The sequence below is a fragment of the Nelumbo nucifera genome, chromosome 3 (assembly GCF_055504915.1).
Source record: "Nelumbo nucifera cultivar China Antique chromosome 3, China Antique-T2T, whole genome shotgun sequence".
NCBI classification, from domain to species: Eukaryota; Viridiplantae; Streptophyta; class Magnoliopsida; order Proteales; family Nelumbonaceae; genus Nelumbo; species Nelumbo nucifera.
The window spans coordinates 105,376,618-105,403,490 of NC_142651.1; the positions used below are offsets into that span (position 1 = coordinate 105,376,618).

Sequence of the window (26,873 nt, forward strand, 5' to 3'; positions counted from 1 at the left end):
TTTGGAGTCAGTTATGCGACGCTTTGGCTCATTAGCTCCGAGCTGGAACTTCGGTTCTTTAGTCCCAAACTGGATTGGGTGTCGAGGTGCCTCTACATCGAGGTGGATTTTGGGCTGAGGTGGCTGGATACCCGAACTGTGAATGTTCCGAACTGGGTTTGCCTGGCTGAGTTGTCATCCTTCGATTAGATCGAGCCTACGTGTTCCCTTCTTGCTAGGTTGTGCCAAATCACCCTTCATCAAGAACCATTAAAGATTATAGGCTACTTATAGCCAAAGTGAGAGCCATCATCAAAGTTATCACTTGCTACTTGAAAAAAGAATAACTTGTCACTAGAACACCAGCTGCAAAAGCATTGTGGTACCTTACCGCTCATAAACTTTAGTATTGTTTGTACAATTGGAATAGTGATAGGTGGGGGAAAAATGAATTGTGGGGGGGAGGGGGTAGTGAATCATCGATTGAGGTGTAGGTAATTAAAATCGAAAAACTAATAAAAGTTTATGAGGTGGACTGAACTCTAAATTTCTCAACAAATAACATAGATCATGATTGATGACGCAAAGAACATAAGATTTAAGGTGATATGGTATAGGTCCTCTCCCTAGCACTACAACTGCCCATGCCTAAAGTCCTTTTTTGGCAAAAAAAGATTGATGTGCCGTTTGGCAAGTCTTTTTAGAATGATGTTTCGGTAGCCCAAATAGCCAAAAGACATATTGAGCTTTTGCATCTTGTCTTTAAAGACAAAGACCGTTTGGTAAACAGTTTAGTCTACCGAGCTTTTAAAAATGCGTTAAGAGGTTATCTATCACGTACAAAGACTAGAAAGCTTCATTTGAAGCTTTCCAAAATTCAATGTCTTTTGGGCCTTTCCACACATACATTTTCTCATCTTTCCAAATTTTGGTTACCAAATAGGAAAAAAAAACTATTCTTTTGAATTTGTCAGTCATTGAGATCCATTAAGGGTCAAAACTGCGTATGCTGGAGCAGTCAGAAAATTCACTTGAGTGGGTGATCATTGTGATAAGATCGGCCCCTTTGTTGGACAAAGTGAATGATAGGGCTTGCACTCTCTCTTATGGAAACCTAAATTACCGGTAGTGCATTTTAACTGTGTTTGAGATTTGGTTTTACAAAACATATTTATATGATATATATTAATGTTTTATGAAAAGTGTTTTCAAAAGGTTTTAATTCTCGGGATCCATCCGAGCAGAGAGTGTCACATTGTACCTTGCATTCAGGGGAGAGGTCATTCCTTGTTGGGTAGTGTTGTGATCATTATGGTCGAGAGGTTAAGTGTAAGAAACCATTACAGGGCTGATTTCTTGATGGGCTTTATTTTACTTAAGTCCATTATCCTTGGGTCTTTAAAGGATGGATGAATTCAATGATCATTTAAGTGTAAATGTTGGGCCCATATTGAGCCCATAGTGATGTGTTTAGGGGTTACTGTGTTTAGTTGTGAATTTGGCCAAACCTTTTAATAGAGGTTGGGCGAAACCCATATGGACTTATGTGAGGTCATTGTGGGGTCTCATGCCATACAAATCAGGTCTAAGTTGGTCATGCAACATCTTGGGTTGTGAGCTTTTGAAGGAAATGGGCCTAAGGCCCATAATTAATAAGATTAAGTAAGTTGTCACATGACAACTTATATATGCTTTGGGTCAAATCTGGGTTTGGAAATGGGTATGAAGCACCCATTCTTTTAAGAGGATAAGGCTTATCCCCTATTAGAGTTTAGATCCAAATTAGATTTGGATAATCTCTTAATTTGATTAGGAGAGTACTCCATAAGGAGATAAAAGAAGAAGAGGGCGAATCAGACTAGAAGACCACTTTCTCTTGTTTTGTCTTCTTTTCTTTTGTCTTCCAAGAAGCTTATCATGACCTAGGCTTTCAAGGACTGATAGAGATAAGTTTTGTTTTGATTTTTGTAACAAAATTGAAAGGAATTTTAGGCTCACCTTCCCCAATTTAATCAAAGCAGTTGGGTTGCAGTTTTGCTGAAAACTGTGTTGTTGAATCAACTTTACCTATACATGCGCCATCTCTAGTGGATGTTGGCTTTAGGACTGATTTGAGTGTGAAGTTCTACCTTGGGATCTGCATTTATGGTATCCATATCAGGTATAAATCTCCCTCTTTGTTTGGTTTTAAATCTGATCCGATTCAGTGCAATACCAAATTCAATTCCCAAAAGGATTAGGAAATTTTTAAAGTTTGCCCAGCCATGTAGCATAGTTAAGCCATCAATATGATGAATCCTAACCCTTCCAACACAATATGGGGGAGTTGGAGCAACTAGTTTGTCCTTATGTTAAGAGTTATACCTCATATTCAATTAGAGCTATAAATGGTTTAGATTGGGATAAAATTCAGCTGCATCTGAATCCGATCTAGTAATTGTAATTTGAAATTCGAATCCAATCCACTCTATTATCATTAAAAAATAAAAAAATCATTTATATTTAACTTACACACACTATATAAAAAAACGGACATAAATATACAATATTAATAAAATTGATTATATAATTAATTTTTTATATGTTTAAATTACACATAAAAAATTATATACTTACATTATTATATTACATTGAATGGATCAAATTTGAATTTAATAAGATTAATAAACGGATACAAGTTTTAACATCCAAATCTAATTAATGAGATCGGATGTTGGATTTAGAGTTCGTTGACAGATTCAATTTAAACCAATTTTCGCCAGGTTTCTCATCTGGCTGGTCTAGCAATAACCCTCGGTCCCCTACATAATTTAAAGCATCTCAATTTTGGCATAGCTTTTAGTTTTTTTTTCCTCACATTTAGTGAAAGTTTAAAACCATTCAAATGATACTAAAACAAGTATATTTATTTTAAATTTCTATATACAAGTAATACAACACTACCATTGAACATCAGTAGGGTCATTTATCAAATGTTAGAATGACATGATTTTTAAGAAAATTAGTGGGGTATTAATTCCTTAGGGTCCATTTGGTTCATGGGAATAGGGGTTTGTTCTATTCTAACCATTTAATTGGGTGGAATCAGAACCTCATTTCCATTCTAGAGGAAATGACATTCCCCGGTTGAGGGACCCCCTCCCTTGAAAAACTGAAAGGGATAAGTGCAATCCACCTCAGAAATCTGAAATTGCAGCCCCCTCCTAGTCTACTAGTAGCCCCCTCCCCCCTATAAACTACATCCTGTCCGTAAATTTAGCATCAACCCACGGGCAAGATTCAGTCCACCACTAGAAATCCTAGCTCCACCCTAGGGGTGGACTGAATTATAAAAACCCCAAAATGAAATTCCATTCCTGATTCTAATTCATGGCTAAACTAACGTGCAGGGGGAGCATACCATTTTGATTCATAATTTGATGGATTTCAATTTCAATTTAGATTCTAATTCTGATTGAGAACCAAATTGGCCCTTATGTTAGTTGATCTAATCTAAAATGACATAAATAATGCTCTTAGACCCCTTCTTATTTGATATGTAAAACTTTAATGCATCACAATAAGTATAAACAAGTGTTAACACCATTGGTGTAAACATAGTTTGTTTGGCTTTTATATGAGCAAATATGAATACATTTTCCCCATGTCAATATTGCAAAATGTCAAACACAACTGTGCAAGTCATTAGTATGTTGACATCCATTGATGCACATTGGAACGGCTTTTGTAAATATTTTGGAAGCAAATTTTGTATCGTTTTGATAATAAACACAATATTCAATGCACATTTGCTTTATTATTATTGTTATTATTATTGTTTCACTTGATTACAAGACATAAATCGATTCAAACCTAGAGCAAAATGCATATTGATAAGGCCAAATAGTGCAGACCAACAAGAAGATGCCATGTGGCCCATATCAAAGGGCAAAATTGGAATTTCATCACGGTGCCAACCACAATGCACCAACTTAGTAACAATTGCAGATTCTCATCAAGTATGTGTTTGGTTTCGTTTACGTTTATTGAGTAAATGCTGCCATATAGGTGCCCCATTAGCAAAGGCCTAATTATGCGTATCTGTATTCTATACACGTCTTCTATTTCAGGAATCTTCATTTTGGAGCTTCCTGAAACGAACAGGCATTTATTGGCATTTTGTTGATGTGGTGCCTAATTGGTGGTGGTAAACCTATGTTTGAAGGGTTTAAAGATGCTGATATAGGAGGTGACATTGACTCTAGAAAGTCTATATCAAGCTTCTTGTCCACTTTTGCTAGGGAAAAAGTATCATGGCAATCCAAGTTGCAAAAATGTGTAGCATTGTCAACTACAGAAGCTACATACATTATTGTCATAGAGTGACACTCACTTGTGCAAGAATCCAAGTTCTTATTCTAAGTCCAAACATATTGATATGAGATATCAATGGATTTGGAATGTTCTTAAAGAAAAGGAAATGCAACTTGAGAAAATTCAGAGTAACAAAAATAGATCAGATATGATGATCAAGGCCTTACTGAAAGAGAAATTTGAATATTGTAGAAATATTGTAGGTTTGGGCATAGTGCAACCCTCCTCAAAAGTCGTGAAGAGGAGATTGTTGGGGTTCCCTCCTTATGAGGTGGGGCCCACTAATAAAGATAAGGAAAAGAAAGAAGAAAAAGAGAAAAAAGAAAGGAGGAAAAGTAAAGAGACTTTTTGCATTGATTTGTAACTCTTAACTCTACCATCTCTCTAAGGGAAAAATATTAGAGAAAACAAAAGGGTTTTTGAGAAGGTTTTGGAAAGAAGAAGAAAAAATTTATAAGGGCTAAAATGAAGAAGACAAATCCATTTTTCAACATCTCTTTTTGTTTTCTTGTTGTGTTTCCACTCTTGGTGAGAGATTTCTTGTTTTCTATCAATTTTGTTGATGGAATCCAAAAACTTTGTTGATGTTCATTATCTAGTTGTGATTAAATAAAAAAAAAAAGTAGTATATCTCATTATTATTGTTGACAGTGGATGATTTGGATTTGGGTACCATGGTTTTTTGAGGGATTTTTCACGTAAATCGTAGTGTCTACTACTGATACTTGCTTTGTGTTTAATTATTGCATGCTTGCTATTTCTTGTTAAAATCTCTTTAATTTGCATAAAAAATATAGAAATTATTCCCAAAAGATTTGAGAAATATTTACACCCAAAAGATTGCGAAAATGCAAGGTTTGCTAGATGATCCGCACATTGGTTTGATTCTTGGACACCATGAAGCAACTTGACATTTGAGCACTGTTGAAGCATTTGCTAGGTTGATTGGAACAGAACATCAAGATGCCATTTTGGTTATTAATTGGATTGTAGAACTGAAATGGTTTACGGGGAATTAGATTCCATAATAAGGGGAAATATGCTAAATTGCATAGCATATCGAAGGCCTTCGTGGATTTCCCAAAGTTCTGCCATGTCAATGGTTGTGTTGCCAAATCAAATTTTCTGATGAAGCCTCCCTTCCATCATCCTCTATGATCTCGATTGGAATATGCCAGCAGCAGTTGCCATTTTTGAGCCCTTCTGTATTGACACATGTCTGGTACCTAATATAACTTGTTAAAGATTGATTAGCTACTGAATACAAATTTGCATTGTTAATGTTGGATGCCCACAATGTCTTGGCATTGGGATCATTGTGATTAAAGATTTTTCAGAAAAGTATGGATAGGTTCATTGCAGATTTTTGAATTCTACCATAGATCTATAAACATTCAAAATGTCAAATATTCCCATTTTATACATCAATGCCCATCCATAAATTGACATCAATTCCCTGTGTATTAACCCTAACTGTACTTTGGGCCTAAAAATTCTGATTCATTCTGAATAGTCATTCTCCCAAGATTTTATTTTTTTCGTTCCTTATTTCCGATATGATCTGTGTGGTGCAATAAAAAGATGGTTTTCCTCTGAAGAGATTTTGTTAGAGATGTCATCTAGTTGCTAAAATTTTGAAGGTAAAACGTTGGATTTTATATGGGCAGGGAAGTTTCCAGACTTTGAGAGGCAGATTTAGACCCAGCCCATATTTTTCTGTAAAGAGAACCTCACAGGCAGTTTAACTGTTACATTACCATCTTTTAAAGCACTCCAAATCCATCTATTTTCCAGATTTTCTGTAACCTATCATTCTTAAGGAATGTGGTGTGTACTAATTTTGCTGCTTGAATGAAATTACGTATTTGGCTTAAAAAATGGAAAAAGTACGGATAAGCCTATTCTAGATTTCTGAATTTTATACAGATCTATAAAGATTCAAAATGTTAAATACCCCCATTTTATACATCAATGCCCGTTTATGAATTGGCATCAATTCCCAATTGACATCTACCCTAAATGTATTTTAGGCTAAAAATTTTGACACTCCCTATAAATAAGACACACATCCCAAAGGTACACTCTCTGTGGCAAACATTCTCTACTCTCATCTACTCATTGCTCACTTCAGCTCACCTCGTTCTCCTACTACTTGTAGTATTATCTCCGGAGCTCTCCTTCTCACTTCCAACTCGACCACTGACTGTTTTTTTATAAGGCTTAGCATGGTTTTTAAAACTGACCTGGTGATCGTACTGATCAGAGGTCCGATTATCGGGTTAAATGGTCTGACTGTTCAAATCGAATGCTAGACTCATTTTGACAAAAAATTAAAAAAATAAAATACGGTCAAAACCGTTCAAATGGTTAATCGTCTGATTTTGCAATTTGCTGATCAAAATCAACGGTTTTGGAGGAAAATCCGGTTTTTAGAGAAATTTCCAATTTTTCCAATCTGACCGTTCGGTCTGGTCCGGTTTTGAAAACCATAAGGCATAGTTTGGAAGGAGTACAAATGTAAATATAAATGTGTAGTGTAAAACCTTATATTTTGTATATATTTATATTTGTACTATTTCCAAACTCAACCTAAGGTGAAAAAGAGGACGTACAATATAAGGTTCAAATGAAGAGATCGCTAGGATTGATGAACAATTCGAAGGCAAACTTCTTAGGTTAATTTGATTGCAGTCCGCATGAGCTGAAGACAAAATCATACATACCCGGTTGAACTATCTATCATAGTTGAACACACCTGTGCTCACTATGGACCCCATCTGGGACTCAGCTATACTAAACACTGGCATATTCAACCGTGATAGGTTCAGCCGGGTGTGTATGTTTTTGTCTCCAGTTAATCTGCTCCCGATTGATTGGCCTCACCAAAAATGTGTCTATAACTAATGCCTTTTTTTGAACTTAGAAGAAAAACTCGGGAGCCTCTTGACTGTTCTTATAATTACAAGTACCATGATCACTAGGTCAACTTTCACTTTACTCCTTAGTGTCAAACCGAACAGCAAATATTAGAGGTATCAATTAAAGTCCAATCCGATCCATTCCAATGTCAATTCATTAATAGATCCAGAATATTTTGGATCATTTTGAATCGATCCAATTCAATGTACCCTCCAATATGTTCACGTTAATAAATCCGGTCCAATTCAATCCGATGAATATTTCGGATCATTTCGAACTGGTCCAATTTGTTTTAATTTAGATTTGTTCTAACCCAAGTTCAAACTTCAAACCACCTCCTTCCCCGTGTTCTCGAACCAAGTCCGAAGACGGTGAAAACTTTTGCCCATCTTGATTTTGTTCAGTTCTCAACTTTCTATTTCCTGGCCACCATCGGTCCTATACTGCACTATTGCATACATTGCCAGCTTTTCACTTACTGCTGAGTGCTGACGTCATTTTACAGCGTAAGCAATAAAGCAATTAGTACCCCAACATTATTAATAGTCATGATAATCTAGGATGGAATCATGGAAATGGAAGTCAGGCTGAGCCGGGTTAAACCTAATTCACCCAGCCCAAATACGTCCAGTTGGGCCCAAGTTCTAGTGGGTTCTATTTGGGGCCCAACTTTGAATTTAGGTTCTTAATTAGCTCGATGTTGTTGATGATATATGCCTTGCACGTGGGAAGGACATATATACATCACCTTTCTTTTATTATAATTATTAGCTTGACCAATAAAAGATTCGTTCCATTGTACTAAAGCAGAAATGATAATCAGTTTCAATGGGCTAGGCTTGAAGAAAACTTGGACTTTCTGATCGATTGGGCCAAGCTCAAAGACTTGTAGGCCCAGCCCAAAACACAAAACTGGTATCAGTATGATATTGATCGACTATTGACGAAATGACGAACGACGTGGCATTGTTGTAATTAATTGCGCGATCAATGGCATATGTGCAATAACAAGAAAATATCTAGATGATTGAAATCTCTCGAAGTTTCCGCTTGTGGAAGAGGCCGGAAGATATTTTTTACGAAGGCCGGAGTCCGGAGAAACTTTTATTAAAATAATAATATAATAAACAAAAAAAAATTAATATATAAACAATCTCCGTGCAATTTTTTTGTCTATGGACTCTCTTTCCCTGTTGAATTTATAAAACCTTAATTTTTTTTGAGATTTGGTATATATTCTCAGATCATCCCTTGTTCACCCTCTCCGTTTCGGGGGCTTCTATGGTGTAGAGTTCATCTCCAGATTTGGTTTCGCCTTCGCCGTAGTTATGGAGAGGGAAGGAGGATCCGACGGTTCCTGTTACTATTCCGTTCTCGGGATTCGTAGGGACGCCTCCTTCTCTGAAATCCGCAGCGCCTACCGAAAACTCGCTCTGGTTGGTTTCTCCTCTCTTTCTCTCTCTGTTCTCCCCTCTTTTTTCTTCTTAATTAAATTTTCACGTGTTTTTCCGTGGTTTAATTGTTCCTCTTGTGGTGAAGAAATGGCATCCGGACAGGTGGACGAAAAATCCAACGGTCGCCGGAGAAGCCAAACGGCGTTTTCAGCAAATACAGGAGGCGTATTCCGGTAAGACAGGGGAAACTTTAATGGCCGACCCTCTTTCCGATGGACGTTACTGTTGATGAGAAAATAACATCCGTGGGTGGTGTTTCGTTTACAGTATTGTCTGATAAAGGAAAAAGGTCAATGTACGACGCCGGACTGTATGATCCGTTCGAAGAGGAGGACGAGGTCTGTAACTCTGTATAGATTTCTTGCTTTGCTCCTCCAGTATTCCTTGCTCAATTGTTGGTTTCTTTCTTTCTTTTTTTCTTTGAATTGGGGGAAAATTGGAAACCAGGGATTTTCTGATTTTATGCAAGAGATGTTATCCATGATGGACAATGTGAGGGCCGAGGTGAGTCTCTGTTTTTAATTTACTGATAATAATTTAATTACCTCCTGTGAGGGTATAATGAACATTTAAATCCGTATCGTAACGCGAAACGATACCTTTTTTTTTTTTGGTTGCTCTGTTGGGTCTTCTGGTGTGGGGCTGAGGGGCGCTTTGCAGGAAGACAGTTTCGAGGACCTTCAGAAGATGTTCATGGAGATGGCCGGAGGAGATGGCGTGAAATTGGAAGGGGAAGTGGATTGGAAGGGTGGAAAGAGAACGCGTGTCACAGCCTCAAAAGCAAACGCCGGCGGGAAGCGGAGCACATCCCGTGTAAGCGTGTCGGTATCGGTATCGGACTGGGACCTTACATGATTCATGTCCTGTTATTGTCCTCAGACCTCTATTGTACTCCCCTCCATCTCTCTCATTACTCAAACCAAAGGTTGAAGTCAATCAGCGAAAGGTAGTTTCTTTTTTAATCTCTTTTATAGTGTTAAGTCTTAACATCTCTAATAGCGGGAGATGGGTTGGGGAATTTGGATTCTGGGTGTTTTTATCTAGTGATTGAATGGAAGACCTCATCTCTTTTTAATCTTACTAGGTATAAATTTATTTTGGGAATCTGGACATTTGTCAATTTCTTACTTTGGTGGTGGACATTTGTCATGACTCATGACTGTTTCTATGGTATTTATCTTTCCCGCTCTCTCTTTGGTCTCCTTGTAGCATGTGCAACGAGAAAATATACAATAGTTTGACTTGAGTAGTTTAAGGGGGTCCAATCAAAATTAATGGGTGAGTTGGTGGGCCATGTATGTTTATTGTAGGGAGGTTAAGGGCTCTCACTGTGCACTGAGGGTCTGTAAGTTTATAATATTAAGATTCAATACTTTGGTAATATCATGGGCATCCTATAAAATTTCTGAATTGAGTGGTTGGGATAAAATGAACTATGATAATTATTCTTCCAAAATTGGGGGGGGGGGGTCCAACATTCCATACATATGTGGGCATGGTGGGCCCACCTGTATAGTAATGAAATGAGAGGATGGATAGCGTTTGAGGCCATTGAAGCACTGTTAGTAAGAATCTGAGTTGTAGTTATATTATTTTTGTGTGTTTTTGTACTTGGGTTTGGAGTAATGTGTGGTGTGGACTGGAGTGTGGTGTCTTGTCTATGAGGTTGAGGGGGAAGGGGCGGTAGGTGGGGATCGGAGAGAAGCGAATTTTGTAAAATGCGTATGTTATGTAGGGTGGTAGTGCGATTGGGTCCCACAATCTCGCTCCTTTAATAGTATAGTGTGGTTATCTACTTGTGGAGATTGGAGAGTTGTCCTGTTTCGCTTTTACTCAAAAGTTGTAGTTAGGACTAGGATGGGATGAAATGGGGTTTGCGTCAGTCAACTAATGCATAGACAGTTGGATTAGAACCCTGCCTTTGCGTATGCTCCATTATTTGTTAATCAATTCAATAATCGGTGATCAGAGAAGCCAAGTGACAAGTGGTGGGGGTAAATATAAGGTAAATTTCTTAAATTGCTCTCAAATGTATCATCACGTGATTGTTATAACTTCCAAATACCCAATTTATCCTTTTATGTTTGAAAAGAGTTATATCCAGCATCGGCATCCACATCAATGTATCAGCACGAGAATTGTTCAGAGGGGGGAGGTCCTCTTGGAGCTTGATTTCTTCTTCATTGGAGTTTAGGGTTTTTGCTTGATCTTCACTGGCCATAGGTTTGTAGAGTTCTTTTTTCTAATCGTTTGTTTTCTAATCAGAGTTTAGGGTTTGTTTTCTAATTGTTTGAAGGAGGGGAAGAACAAGTGAAAAAGATTTGTGCTATCTCGACAATAATCTAACCTCTCTCGACATTTGTGCTCTCCCATTTATACTCGCCAAAACATAACAAACGCCCAACAGAATCCTCTCTTTTCCTCTCTCAATATAAACCCAGCAAACCCTTCTCAGTTCCTTAGCTGTAACTTCTCTTTCCTTCTTTGAGATGTTATCTTCTTCACTACTCTCTTCTTTCTCCGTCGCCTACTTCCTCCACCGGTAGTGAATGTCAGCTAACACAAATAGTAAGATTTCAAGAGATAAGATGGGAAATAAGATGGAACCTTTCTGGGTTTTCTTGCGCTTGGGCTTGGATTTTCTTTCTGGGTTTCCTGAATTTGGATATTTCGCCTTATTTTCTCTACGTGGTTTCCGTGGAAATCATGAGAGATCTGGTGACGTCTTGACAGGGATAACATATGATTGGGAGTGCATAGAAATTTTTTCATTGCCTTTAGTTTGCTGATGTTGCACCGGTGAGCTTCCGAAGGCAAGATACTCATTGAGGTTGCACCTGTGACGGTGCTGCACCTGAGAAATCTATATCTTAGAGCTCTTGAAGAAATTGGGACGCAAGGAATATAGAGGCTATGTTTGGTTTGAAGGAAAATACAGGGAAAGGAAGGAAAAAGTAGAAAAATCTTTACAAATCTTGTATAGGTTTCCCTGTCTTTCCCTTTCCCTACTTTTCCTTTAAATCAAACATAACCATAGTGAGAGATAGGCAGAGAGGAGGAATAGAAACCATGAGTGTTTTGGATGTTCACTGGGGAAATGCAGACAGACTTCGCTTTCTTTAACCTATCATTACAGACACGACGCAAGTCAAATACCTTCGATGCTTGGGCCTAGTATCAAGAAACCCCCTAATTTCTCTTCCTGCTTTTCTCTTGGTTGGTCTTCGGCAGTTGCAGCTGGGAAGAAGAAAGCAACGGTGGAACCAGAGCATGATTTCAATAGTGTGAAAACTAGAGAGAAGTAGAAGACGGTATCTCAACATGTACTCTTTATTTTGAAAATTTGAAAAAAAATGAAGGGTAAATAGTTTTTTTTGTCTTTTGTTAATGGAATATTAAGGGAAGTGCTAGTCAATTGTCAGAAATAGTAGAGGTAATGTTGGTTTCATAAAGATAGTTTAAGAAATAGTACACTAATCAATTAGTTAAACCATAATGTCAGAAATAGTACACTAATCAATTAGTTAAACCATAATGTCAGAAATAGTACACTAATCAATTAGTTAAACCATAAGGATAGTTTAAGAAATTTACCTATATATCAAGGGTTTTAAAACCGAATAACCAGTCAGGGGTTCGATTTTTGGTTCAAATGGTCCGATTGTTTGAATCGAACGGATGGCCCGTTCTGACAAAAAATAAAAAAACAGTCAAAATTGTTGAACGGTTTGATCACCTGGGTCAACGGTTTGCTGACAAAATCAACGTTTTTTGGCGAAATAACAATGTAGTGGTAAAATAAAATTGGCAGGAATTAAAATATCGATATAATATGCCCGATACGGTATCGAATTGCACTGACACGTTGTTAGTCATGCATATTGATTCGATATGCCATCGTATCGGTGTGTATCACATAGTATTGGTTGATAAGTGTTGATACCGAAGCGTATCGACCATCGTTTCGGCGCACGCCTAACATTCAGGCGCACATTAACCTCAAAGTCATTTGTTAATTCGTGTTAGTAAGTGTAATAAAATATATTGTATTAAACTTAATGTTTACATGCAAACAAAAAGCAACATATATTTATTTTCAAAATTAGCATTTTATAAATAAAGGGAACAAATAATTTATAAAATACACACACACATATATATATCAAGATGAATTTTAATTTAAAAAATTTATACAAATAAAATATTCATAATAGAATAATTATTTTAATACTTAAATTTCATAAATTTGCATATGGTATATATCTTAAATTTTTATAAATTATTAATTAATATTTTAATTTTCATTAAATAACAATGTATTTATTATTTACAAAAATAAAAGAATTGTTTACAAAGTATTTGAAAATATAATATAATTTGAACCAATCAAATCCATTAATCTACATTTCATATTAAAAATAAATTTTATAAAAATAAAATATTAATAATAGAATAATTATTTTAGTAATTAAAATTTATGAATTTTCATATGATATGCATTTTCAAAATTTTAATATATTTGATATATTTTAAGTTAAGATTATATATTTTTATAAATTATTAATTAATATTTTAATTTAAATTTTATAATAACATATTTATTGTTTACAAAAATATAAATATTATTTATCAAACATTTAAGAATTAATTTTTTAGTTGAATTTTTGTTAATATTAAAAAAATAAAAATAGAAAAAATAATATAATAATTCAAATATAATAGTTGCATATGCTTTATGCCTTATACTTTAATAGATAATAAAATAATATTGGCTTTTTGCGTATATTAATTTATATAAATCTATATAATATTTGCCTTGGATTCTTGATTGATGCATTATTTGTAAAATTTGATAATAGCTACATGTCATGCTATATTTATTATAATATATTTCTTCATATGTATATATGTATGTATGTATGTATGTATCTTTTAAATATACAATTCCTATGTATTTATATATTATTTATATTTGTTTTGACATTAGACTTAATGATATTAATATATTTATGGAATTTGTGTGCATTTTCTTAACGTATTTGATGCTGCACAATCTGGGCATTCCTAGCTAGTTGAAACCTGGCTCCTAGATGTGGTAGACGGCACCTGAGACGGAGAGGAACATGAAGGATTCCCGGGGAGCTCTCCCAACGGGAACACTCCGATGGCTAAGTTAGAATTCTAAGGAAAACTCAAGGAAAGCACAGAGAGAGTTAAGAGTGTTGAAAGTGCTAGCTTCAATACCTTTGCTTTGCGGGGGTTGGGGTCCTCTTATACCGGAGCTCAGTCACATCAGGCGTAACCGCCACTGCCATAGCCGTTACTGCCAGGGCTGAGATGTCAGGTGCAGGCTGCTGCTGCAGGGTACGGACCTGTCAGGCGTGCCATGCTTTTTAGAGATGGCAGGCACAACGCCGCTTGGCGAGAGACGTGGGCACTGTCACTAGATCCGGCAGGTACGGATGTCAGGGGGATCTTCCCTGTAGGCCTCCGAGCTGCTTTGCACTGAACCGCCTAGGGCTAAGTTACCTTGCACTGAGATGCCGAGGTACCCCGAGGTGCTCACACCGGAGGCGAACCTTAAGCAAGTAAGAACGGGAGTGTCGACGATGCTATCCCGAGGTGTTTCTCCCTCGGGACACTTAGCCAAAAGTCGGGGTGCTCCCTTCTTAGGAAGGAAGAGCTCGGGCCTCAAGGGTAGCTCGGGTCCCTTTGCATGGAAGGAGCTTGGGGCGTTCCACCCTTAGGGTTTGGGGTGAGCTGGGCCTTGCTTCCTGGTGAGTTGTCACACCCGCCGAGTCGTTCGGCCGGGCTTCGGCGAACGACTTGTGCTAGGTCATGTCCACGTGTCCCCGTGCTACGAGGTTGGGCCAAATCACCCTACATTAGTATCCAAACATTTCCATATTTTTTCATTCGTATCCATGCATTTTCTAAATGCATCCATATCCAAGTTGTCCGATACGATACCCGATACCAATACTTTAATCCTTGGTATCTAGTCATCTGACCGGTTCCTGACTTTTCTGGCCAATCCGGTCGATCAGTTGGTCAAAAAGTAAGATTGCAAATTTGGTTCAGTCTCATATTTATAAAATTTGTAGTGCTTGGTCGTGATGGGTAATTTCGTATAAATTTTAGATGTATTTGATCGCCATAGCAAACTTTGAAAAAATGTCGAGAAAAGCAATTTTATTTTAATTTTCCGTACAAAGATTTATTTTGAAATCTCCCCGAAGTTTCTGACAGATTGTCATATACATCCCTTCCCTTAGAATCCACAAACGGAAGGAAGAAAATGACTAGAGTACCCATTCTCTAAAGTGGAGATGTACCCAGTTATGTATATCCACGTCAGCTTTCACATGTTAAAACTTAAAAAACATTACCAAGAGTGAGGTCGCTTCAATATTTATTTTATTTTATTTTTGTTATGAAAATCTATTTTCTTCTCTTGGTAATCCTAACCAAACTTTCACCTCTCTTTGCCTTGCGCTCAATTTTCTTCGACCATGAACCAAACTCACTCCATAGCCCATGGTGCTGGCTACAGAGTTTAGTTATGGTCACCACTAGGTTTTTAAAATTGAATTGGACAACGAATTGGACAGGGGTCCTATTCCTGGGTTGAATGGTTTGATTGATCAGACTGAATGGATGATTCATTCTGACAAAAAATTTAAAAAAATTAAAATAAATAAAAAACGGTCAAAACCATTGAATGGTTCAAACGGTTCTATTCGGGTCAATAGTTTGTTGACCAAATCAACGGTTTTTGGCGAAATAATGGTTCTAGGGTAAAACAGAACTGGTCACCTGACTGGTTCTCGGTTTTTCTGGTCTGATTATCCAGTTCGGTCTGGTTTTGTAAACCATGGACTTATGCATCTTGTACCATGTAGTCTCTCTAACTTTAGTAAATAGAGAACTTTCTTGACAAGGGGATCAAGGTGGAGAACGACTTAAATAAATCCAAACAGCAACACTCCCAGAAGCCAGAATGAGGGGGAACCGTTTGCTACGTAGCTCTTGCCTCAAGGATGGCTGGATTGAGTCACCGAGACCTAGCATTGGTCTATATCACTGTTGCACACCTTTCTCTATAATGATCCACTATGAAAGAAGTTATGGTCATGCTTCCAGTGAGTCTGAACCTATCTCTATCAGCAATTATTAGAAACTTCAGGAGAGCTTTTAGCAATTTACCCTTAAATCTTATAAATTCATTTTCACTCTTGTTGAATACAACCTAACACAAACAATTATAATCTTGTGGTTTTTATCAATGCTCTTTGTGTAGGTATATGTTGATCGCCACGATTGTGGGAGCACAAAAAGTGCTAAACCGATACCACAAGAACACTCGCGATGAGTCCATGACCCGACTCACAGCCAGATGATCTCAGAACCTGCAAAGACTTGCGATGAGCTTAACAAACCGTCGTAGACTTGTGATGAGCATAAAATACCACTCAGGACCCACGATGAATAATGAACGTCGCCTGAGACTTGCGATAGCATTGCTGATCTTGTCCTTTAACACGTAACCACTAGGAAACCCATAAGGGGACGTATCCTACACGTGCCATGAGAGAATCCATAAGAGAAAGGAAACTTTGTCTTCGAAGGATCTTGCTGGACATGTGACATAACCCCAGTGGTGCTCCCTTAATAGCCAATATAAAGATAATCATCCCTTTTCCTTATAGGAAAGGTCTCCTTTTAAATCTTTCTCCTTATAGCCTTGGGGTCCTCTCTGTAAAAGGGGAATAACTCTCCCCCACAACAGACGACCATGTAGCCTTAACCCTAAGGCTTCTTAGAGAGACTCTCTCACTTTGTCTCTTTCTCCTTTGCTCTTCTCCCACCATCCCCGACAACCATCATTCTCTCCTTTCTTCTTTCTTCATGACCACCCTCTCGGGGCCTTCGAAGATTCGACCTATCGCCAAGAATCCACGATAACTACACTTTGTGTTTTGATGTGGCCAATCTTTCTTTTTGACATTATTGATATCTTTTTTGCTCTAAAGGGGTAGCTCGTAGCCCATTCCCCAAACCCATGAACCCCCCAATCTAGGTGCAGGCTCGATTCAACCCTAAGTCCCCGCTATAATCAGCGGGATACCTTACCAATCAACTAGTTGCACCTTGCAATTAGACCTGTTCATGGGCTAGGTAGTTTGGCCTAGCTTGTTTTAAGTTGGGTCTAGACTTGATTTTAAGCCTATGGGTTCGGGCTCGGGCCCAATTATTTTGGTCCAAGTTTGGGCTTTCTCAAAAAAGCCTGACCTATGCCCGAACTCAACTTGATAATATAATAAAAATATATTTTATTTAATAAAAAATATATATACAATATTTCTTTTTTTGTTATTCTCTTTTTTCAAGTAATAGTGAGATCTTTTAATAATACACTATTTTATTGATTAAAAAAAGAAAGAAATTATGTTTTCAAATTTCTAGCCGGGCTCGGACCCAGACTTTGGGCTTTATATGAGGGTCAGGCTTGGACTCGTGCCTGAATGTTTTATTGACACATAGACAAAGCTCGGCTTGAACCTTGCTTGGTCCATGATCATGTCTACTTGCCATTTTATTGATATATTTGAAAACCTATCTGACTAAGTAGTCAATAAGAGTAAATCTTTCTTTTTTTGGTAGTAAAAATATCCGCCCCAAAAAGCTGCTTAGAATACAACTCAGAATGGGTAACCTACATCACATTTGGGAAACCCTCTCTACGGCTCGAAGAATAAGTTGCATTCCTTTCAATTTATTTTTGGAAGTGTTCAACCGAAACTAAATAATTGGAAAGTTAGCAACCCTTCTCAAGCTATTTTGCAATATCTTTCTAATCATGAATGTTCATTGTCCAACTGCCAAAAAAAAATCGGAGAAGTACGGACTGACCCAATGCAGATTTTTGATTTCCACTGCAGAGCTATAAACATTCAAAAGGTAAAAAATCCACACTCTATGCTTACCCACCCATGAATTGGCATCAATTCCGAGCTGGCACCTACCCCAAATGTACTTTGAGCCTACAAATTCTGACCATGGGCTGAACCGTCATTCCTCCCAAAAAAATTAAATGAAACCATTGACAAAACCTCCATTTGGGAAGAGTGTAAATACAAAAATGTTAGGTGCAAATACAAGCCCACTAACCATATCACTTGGCTCAACCCTTAGAATGGAAAATTTTCTACAAAAGTTCATTATATAGCTTATTAATATAAAATATTAGTTTTAATGAAAATTTTCTACAAAAGTTCATTATATAATTTATTAATATAAAATATTAGTTTTAATGAAAATTGATTATGCGTGATCTGAACGCTCTCTGTTGGAAGACAGTTCAGATGTCAGGCTAATGATGTGACCTGGTCGAGCTGCAAGACAAGAGAATCAGAGTGTTCTGGGGTTACCTGGTGTGGGCATTTCGATGCTTAAGTTAGCGATGGAGGTTTTTGAAAGAGTTGATAGCTTGAAAGCAAGAGAATGCTAGAGCTATATCGTGCATACCTTTGTTAGGTTGGAGGTGAAGGCTTTATATAGCTAAGCTGTCGTGAGCCACACGACGTGTGTTTGAGATCACCGGCCCATCTAACCCGGAGTTAGCTTTGCACCCGATGATGGACTCCAAGTAAGCTGATAAGACTTATCTAGGTCCGTTCGAATTGGGCGGGGTGAAGATAAGATCCGTTGACGTACACCGTGGTCCAGAGTAGATTAGAGACAGTTGGCTTGCTTCTAGAAGGAGGTTACGTGGCACCTCGACAGGTCGGTCGGATGTAGTGAACTGCTCGGGCCTCAGTCTAGCTGGGTGACCCGAAGTGCCCGAGGTGACTAGGATCGCTGAGGTGTCTGAGGTCGCTGAAATGTCACCACATTATTTGGTCACTCCACATGTCATCACATCATTGGATGGGCCAAATTATCCCTCATAAAAAACCATTGTCAATGTGTCAAAAAAAGAGAATTAGGATATTATTATTTATTTGTCCATTAGGAAAATTGAAAAACATAAACTGAAGAGAGAAAAACATTTTACTGGGTATTTCACCTCAATCTATTATCTAATATTGAGGAAACTGCTTTATACAAAACACTATAAAAGCTTGATAGTCTAAAGTGGGAGAAAATTTTGGCTGCCCACATTCAACAGATCAGCAGCCTAGGCTGTCAATAAGGCTCTCTTTATATGTGTGTGTTTGTGTAACATGATAGTCCACTCAGCAATGCATCCAACACCAATACTGTCATAAGGAGGCCTTATGAATTAACATATCATCAAGGAAGAGCACCGTTGACTGTCTAGGCTATTGAACTTAGGTAACTAACTTTTTTTCCTAAAGGTGGAACTTGCTGAGATGGCAAACTGAGAGAGCTGGGAACAATATAAGGCAAAGAGATTAGAAATGCAGGGTTGGAGAAAGGGAAAAAGGAGAGGCCATCTAACATAACCGGTTTGTTCATCATGCACGTGTTCACAATCTAATGGATGATTACTCAATATTGATCCCAGCCATGGTAGCCATGGCTGATTGGGTTTTACAATCCCCGTTCCCCTTGATGGGGCGGGGGTTTTCAATCCAATCCCTATTCCCCTTCATGGTGCCACCTCACCCATTCTTGGGTCAAATGGTCCAACCGGTTCATTTCGAATAGATGGTCCATTCTGATTTAAAAAATAATTAAAATAATAAATGGTTAAAAACCGTTGTTCGGGTCAATAGTTTGACTGTCCAGGTCAACTAATCACTTACCAAGTCACTGGTTTTTGGCCTAGTAATGATTGTAGGGTGAAATGAAACTGGTTGTCTAACTGGTTCCTGGATCAACCAGTCCAGTCATCCAGTCCGGTCCAATTTTCAAAACCATGATCTTAACCTTTGACATTTTTACACAGAATAACCGGCTATCAGACTCGAATCAACCTTCTCATACTTATACAGTCCAAGATTTTACCATTACACCACAATGGCCCAATGTGCTCACAATCTCTTAGAAATTGTTTTGTTCCTTAATGTTATGTTTGGTTTGAAAGGAAGGAAATTTGTAAAGGTTTTCTTACCTTTCCCTACTTTTTCCTTCAAACCAAACACAACAAATGAAATGGTTCTTATGATTTTAAGAATAGCTACAATTAATTTTCCTTTTTTTACTCAAATTCATTCTACAAAATTAATTTTTTGAAGCTAAAAATTTCTTCAATATATCAAGGGTGGACAAAGCCAAACCTTTATTAGTGAATACCTGACCTATCTTAATACCCTTTACATGCACAGTGATTATTTTGAGACCAAATGTAATCCCAACAACCGGTCTCAACAGGCATGCTGTACATTAGGAACATCTCACCATAGAGTATAGAGGACAAAGGAGATATTCCCAATGGAGGGCTGCAAAGTCTGTTGTGACTGGTTGTTGGCACTTGATCCGAACTAGATTATGTTTCTGTCATTAGAAAAATCTATATTTTTAATCTCTTTACATGAAAAGAAAAAAAAAACGAACAGTGCGGCGAAGCAACTGTGATACAACCAGTCAACCACCTGACCTTCCAACTAACCAACTAAAACTACACAGGATTCATGATTTTATTGAGGGTGAGAGATGGTTGTGGGTCCCTGTTCGGTAAAGGATGATCGTCATATTCTTGCCTGACGTGTGTGTTCTCCGCACCGTTTGCGGTGATTGGGGGAGATGCATGGTCGGCATAGAGAACCGATGCGTCCAATGCCTCCCGGCGTACGTTATCCTCGTGCTCTTGTAACCGTTGTGCGCGCAATGCTGTGAGATATAAGCCGGAAGCGAGGAAGACCGTTGTTAGTCCCGAAACTCCAGCAGCGGAAAATAAGCCTTCCCGGACAACGAGGCAACTCGTTCTCGGTCTACTCCACTCGTTTAGATGTCCCGATTCAATTCCGAGTCCAATCAGCAATATCACCTCCGTCACCGCAAAACACATCCTGCAGTGCAGCCGCGCTTTTTACATCAACAAACTAATCCAAATATTCTGGCCAAAATCAGCTTCAATCCCCAAATTAAAAAAAAAATAAATAAATGCAAAGGCTCGAATGCAATCCAGCAATCCTTAGTAATCTATCAAGGGATGAACAAAGATCATTCCTTCTTCGATCATGAGTCATTTTAACGGATAATAAAAATTGAAGGGGACCCACCGAAGAAGGTACAAGTAGACAAGTACAATGGATTATTAAGAGGTTGTTTGGCAAGATTTTTTAAGTAGATAAATCAGATCAAAAGACATTATCAAGTTTTTTGGAGCTTGTCTTTCACTAAGATTCTCATCTACTGGGCTGTTAACTGAAAGGTTTTATGCTGCATTTGAGTGCGTGTATTTATCGATGTAAAAATGCATTAATGTTTTGTCAATAAAATGAGAAGTGTGATTAACTATGTAAATATTTACATCAATTTTATTGATGTTGTATTTAAGTCGATACACTCCATCCAATTTCCAAACACCAATAAATATGGATCGAAGTGTTTAATTACACCGGTCCTTATTTACACCACAAACTAATGCTTTCTAAATTGTCATTAATTCAGACGGTCGGATTAGGAATGGCAACGGGGCAGGTTCGGGTGGGGATTACATTCTCCATCCTGACACCAATTCTCCATCGGGGAAAGAAATGCTCCTCCATCCCTGACCCTGTCAAGAATGAGTTCCCTATTAGAGACCTGAATCCCTGATTGTTTGAGAGAGACTTCAGACATGCGACTTGCAAGTTGTAAAGTTTCACATCTATAACATCTCACATCTGTTTAAGATTTCAAAAATTAGAAATCGGACTTGTGAGCATTGAATTGAGAGAGAGAGAGAGAGAGAGGACCGTTGCAGACTTACAGCATTACCTCATCTGAGAGAGAAAGAGAGTACCAACGGTGACTACTAATTATTGAAGACAATACCGACGACGACTACTGATTATTGAAGACAATAGACAAAGAACGGAAGAAGAAGGGTAGGGTTTTGAGTTTTAGGTGCTGCTAGCGCAAGTTCTTTTCTATGTTCTTTCTTCTTTGTGTGTCGAGTTAATTAGTTTAGGTAGTTGAAGAAGACTCTCGAGAGTTGAGAGTTTTAAGTTTTTGTCTTTTACTCTTTTTGAGTTTTTGCTATTATATATATATATACATTCCCCACCCCTATCCCCGAATTCAATCGGGGATTCTGTTTTAGCCCCATCCCTAACCCCAACCCCGCCAAAGCACTCCCCATACCTGACCCCACCAGGTTGAGAAGCCCAAGTACCCATCGGGGACAGGGAAAATTGTCATCCCTAAGTCGAACTATTCGTCTGGGAAACCGTCCAGGCAACCTATTCCATTTTATCCCAAACCCAATCTCTGACCAAAAACCATTGAATTGGTCAATGACTTGTTGACCCAAGCAATCAAACCATCAACCTGTTCGACCCATTCAACGGTTTTAGCCATTTTTATTTTAATTGTTTTTAAATTTTTTATCAAAAGGGGTCAATCATTCAAATCATACGGTCAACCATTGACTCAAAAACCAATGGCCAAAACGGTTCAGGTTCTGGGTCATTTTTTAAAACATTGCCACTAACAAATGCAATCTTAGGGAAAAAGCTTCATTAGGTAGTGTCATGTATATGGAAAAGATATGATATCTGAAAATTTCCTGACCAGTCAACTGGAATCATAACTTAATAGTCAATCAAGCGCTATTTATCAAAATTCATGAATGCGATTTTGATTGATCAAAACTCTTTCCATACCATATCTTTTCCGCATCATAAATTTTCCCATATTTCAGTTTATAGAAAGCTCATAAAACCACCCAAAAACAAATACATGAAAAGACCAAAATATTGAAAATCGGAAATCTTGAAACTTTTTTTCTACGCCTAAAAAATAATCTTCCCAACTATTTTTAATAGCCCTAAATTTTAATCAATCAAAACCGACCCATCAATTTTGATAAATAACACCTGATTGGCAACGTTTATGATTCGAACCCAGCCCATAGCCCATAGCCATTATGGTTGTTAGTCACCGACAACCTCAGTCCATCTGAATTCAGATAAACCCTGACGTAAAGTTTTCGAACTCCCCAGTCGAGAAAGGAATTTGAAACGATAGCAGAGAAAGCTTACAAAGTTGTAAGAAAGAAGAATCCGGCTTGCCATGAAAGGGACCGGGAAAGGCAAAAACCCGAGTTGTTCAAAGCAATCAAGGTCGAGGGTATTAAGTTGTTGTAAACTGCAGCATGTATGTATGCATGTTCCACGATCATGGCGATCGCTAGGCTCAGAAATGCACCGCCGGCGCACAACAGCGGAGTCTTCCCGCTGTCGCTGTAAATACATGCATGTCTCCGTTCTTCGTTACTGCTCAAGAGCATCCATGTCACCTGCAAGGTAGAGGTAGAGTATAGAAACGACCAACCAAAATTGATTAAAAAATGAAATTACTTCAACCTAGAATTGGTATTACAAGGGATTTAGGTATAAAATTGCATACATCGGATCTGGTGGTTTCGGCAAGGAGGCATAGAATGAAACACAGAAGTCCGCAGAGTATAGAAACGACCAAAAGGAAAGCACCAGTTTTGCTGCCGAGATCGGTGCTTCGACGACTCGAGGCTAGATCGGCATGCGTGACTGCCATTCTCTACCAACTGTTTCTGACTTCGGAAGAAGATATCACAGCTTGGGAAATGATGAACAGGGGAGTTGCTGTTGCTCTCAAACCGAGAATAAGAGGGAGAGAATCAGAGAATAACGAATGAGACGGAGATAGCGAATCGGATTTCTTGCAAACAGAGGAAAGAGTTGAAAGTTTGCTTAAAGAGTGCGGATTCGCGGAGTTTAGGCATTAATCGTATGTATGTATTTGCACACGCCACACGGACGGTCGAGCATTAAATTGTTGTTCGTGTCGCGCAATTATATAATTAAAGAAAAATGAAAAAGAATGAAAGACAAGAGTTTGTCGAAGCCTCTTAAATCCCTAATTCCTAAATGAATTATTTTTTGTGGTGGGGTTTTAAAACCAGCAAAGAATAGAAGCCTCATATCTTCACCCACCACCGTCCAAGGCGTACCCTTTTCACTACCACTGTGAAACCTTCCAGTAATAAGCACTCATCATGCATCTCAATGCTTTATTCTGTAATATTTGTTCAACCACATCGAGCTTAGGTTTCGGTTCAGCCTAGACCTATCCCGAACAGGTTTGCACATATTAAGCCCTCGGGCTTGGGTTTGAGATTTTACATAAAAGTCCGGTCTGATAATATTATATATATACTAGCAGGGACCCGTATGATACATGGGCTTAATATGTCCAAGTCCAAGCCTAGTCCGCTTAGCAGGTTGGATTTTGAGAATCCAAATCCTTCTCATATTCAAGGATGGGGTGGGTTGGGTTTAAAATCCACATCTAATTTTCTATTATTTTTTATTATAAAAAAATAATAAATAAGTAAAATCAAATAAATAAACAATAAAATTTCTAATTATTTGATTAAGATGTAGAAGAACACAAACTATTAATTATCCTTTACATCTAATTCAAAATATTATTAAATTCAACACCTAATACATAAAGTTTATATGCTTTCCAATAATATGTAGGTTGAGGGGGTCGGGTTTAGACTAATACTATACCCTACTTGTAATGTATTGGTTGTAGAACTCCAAAACCCGATTTTCCCCAAAATCCATCCTTCAAAAAAAAAAATGGCCCGTCGAGGTGAGTAGGGGTGGATTGTCACCCCTAAGCTTGAAATGCTTAATTAAGATTGAGTTGGGCCTAGATTGGTAAACTCAAGCTTAACCTTGAATTGGACCAAGCTTGAGCTTGAGGTTTGAGGCTTAGGATTGGATTGACCCTCAACCCGACCTAACCCACTCAAGTTGCACCTAACAGGACCCCATGTGATGCACATGCTTTGTTAAGAGAAAGCTAAACAATAAAAGCACGTAAGAGTATACAATTGTTTTATATTTTAACTTTTTAAATAATTAATAATTAGTTATTTTTATATACTACTTTGAATAATTTTTTATAATACAAAAATAACAATAATTAATTTTAGCTATGTTGTTCATCAAACCGGTGAAATCGACCAACATGGCCCAACTCAACTTGAGTTGGTCATTTTTCTAGTATTTTTGGTGGGTTTTGGTTTAGTAATTTCCCAACCTAACCAAGTCGGGTCAATTTTGGTTTGGCCATTTGTAAATCAATAAAAACCAAACTGACCATATATATTTTAAATATAATTTTTAATATGAAAAAGTGGAAAAATTCTCATATTCCTTAGTCTAAAATATTTTACATTGTAAATTTAAAATTTTTAATAATACCATTGTGATTTTTAAATTTAATTTTTTAAGTTTAAATCTTTTGAACCAACCAACCAAACTGAAAATTGACCCAAACCAATATAACCTAAATTGGCCAGTTTTCACTAATGGTTGGTTAGTTTCGGATGACCAACTCCCCAACCCGACTAGGTCAATTTGGTTGGCCAAACAACATGCAACTGAACTGAACCAACCCCTGAACACTCCTAATTTTAACTAAACTAATAGTTTAATCTCTAATAAACAACAATAGTTTAGTCTACAATAATTACTGAAATTTTATATTATATAACAAAACAAAAATAGTTTTTTACATAATTATTGAAAATTACTATTAATAAATATCAATTTTCTGAAAGTTATTTTCTAGAATTATTAATTGATATAAGTGAAATAATGTTTTTACTATTACTACATCAATAATTGCAATTATTATTATATTTTTTAATATCTATTAAAACATTTTTTGAAAGTTATTACCTATTTTTGTTATTCAAAAGCTTCAATACCTCTAAATTATTTAATCTATTTTTCATTATTTCAATAATATTTAGAGAAATTAAATTATTTATATTTTATATTCTTATTATGAAATATTATTAAATCTATTATAATTATTTTTGTGTTTTTGATAAAATTTTTAAGGTAATTTCATAATTTATTTAATCTATTTTATTTCTTTTTAAATAACATTTAAGGATTTAGTTATTAATTTTTTTAATATTTAAAATATTTAAAATTAGTTATTTACAATATTATTTATCTATTTAAATATTATCATTATTTAGTTATTTCAATATTACTTTTTTGTTGAATTTCATAATCCATAAAATTATAAGTTATACTATTATTACATAATTTCGTTCTTAATTTTGTAAATTATTATTAATTCAAATATTATGAAACCTACTATAACGATTTTATACTTTTAATAATTTTTTTTTAAGTTTATTACATAATTTCATTATTTTAAATATTTAAAATTTAGTTATGTTAAAATTTTCATTATTTAAATATTAAATAAAATTCAAAATATTTAAAAATTTTCATTATTTAAATTTTATTTATTTTTAACTGATTACATACTATTAAATATTTTTTATTTATAATATTTAGTTATTGAAATTTTTGAATAATATTTTTTTAATTTTTAATTTTATTATTTGAATAATATTTAAATTGAATAATTCATAAAATTTTAATTTTTATTGTTAGTACATAATTTTGTTATGAATTTAATAAAAGTATAAAATTATGAATATTATTAAATATATGATAATTTTTGTGTTTTTAATAAATATTTTAAAGTTATTACATAATTTCATTATAATATTTAATTAATTCTTAAATTTTCTTAATTCAATCTTTTGTTTGATAGATATAGATGAAAAGTCGGGGATAGGATAAGTAGGAATTAGAGATAATTTAGGAGATAATTAGGGATTATAGATAATTTATGAAAAAGTGGGGGATAGTGGTGCCACTTGGCTAGATTAGATTAGATTTTGGTAGAGAGAGATTTTAGGAATGGTTTTTGGAAGAGATATCAGAAAGGATAAACCTAGAGGAAAGAGGGATGGGCCATGGCTTCATGAGGGAGCAAGGCTAAAATGAAGAGGGGCTGAGAGTTCTCGGTTGGGGTAAGAGAGAAAGCTCAGGCTCTGAGATGGCATTTTTCTATTTTAGTATATATATATAATTAAAAATATAATAATATACATATTATTTTCCTAAATGCCTAACCCTAACCCTTCTACATCACAACCGGCAGTAACAACAGTGAGCGCCTGAGTGG

The 26,873-nt window shown here is 36.6% G+C and overlaps 1 protein-coding gene and 1 long non-coding RNA gene across 3 annotated transcripts; one reads left to right on the plus strand and one right to left on the minus strand.

The window, feature by feature from the left end:
• Positions 1 to 8,339: 8,339 nt before the first annotated feature.
• Positions 8,340 to 9,894, plus strand: LOC104598847 (Chaperone DnaJ-domain superfamily protein). 2 transcript variants are annotated; one of them, XM_010261095.3, is made up of 5 exons: positions 8,356 to 8,687; positions 8,791 to 8,878; positions 8,973 to 9,043; positions 9,153 to 9,209; positions 9,366 to 9,894. In XM_010261095.3, exons 1-5 carry the CDS (start codon positions 8,580 to 8,582, stop codon positions 9,558 to 9,560), a joined length of 519 nt encoding a protein of 172 aa, XP_010259397.1. In that variant the 5' UTR covers positions 8,356 to 8,579; the 3' UTR covers positions 9,561 to 9,894. The 2 variants fall into 2 exon arrangements, with proteins under 2 accessions (XP_010259398.1, XP_010259397.1); XM_010261096.3 differs by lacking the exon at positions 9,153 to 9,209 and having other exon boundaries at positions 8,340 to 8,687.
• Positions 9,895 to 20,165: 10,271 nt separating this feature from the next.
• Positions 20,166 to 25,360, minus strand: LOC104598846 (uncharacterized). Its single transcript, XR_016083680.1, has 3 exons — positions 23,229 to 25,360; positions 22,862 to 23,118; positions 20,166 to 20,683 (listed from the first exon to the last, which is right to left on the minus strand). It is a non-coding gene; the product is annotated as an uncharacterized LOC104598846 (long non-coding RNA).
• Positions 25,361 to 26,873: the final 1,513 nt, after the last annotated feature.

Bases quoted from the DNA above. Each gene is read 5' to 3' on its own strand.
- LOC104598847 (XM_010261095.3), top strand. From the start codon at position 8,580: ATGGAGAGGGAAGGAGGATCCGACGGTTCCTGTTACTATTCCGTTCTC. The intron at 9,044-9,152 runs GTCTGTAACTCT...ATTGGAAACCAG, and splicing joins CGTTCGAAGAGGAGGACGAG to GGATTTTCTGATTTTATGCA. The intron at 9,210-9,365 runs GTGAGTCTCTGT...GGCGCTTTGCAG, and splicing joins TGGACAATGTGAGGGCCGAG to GAAGACAGTTTCGAGGACCT.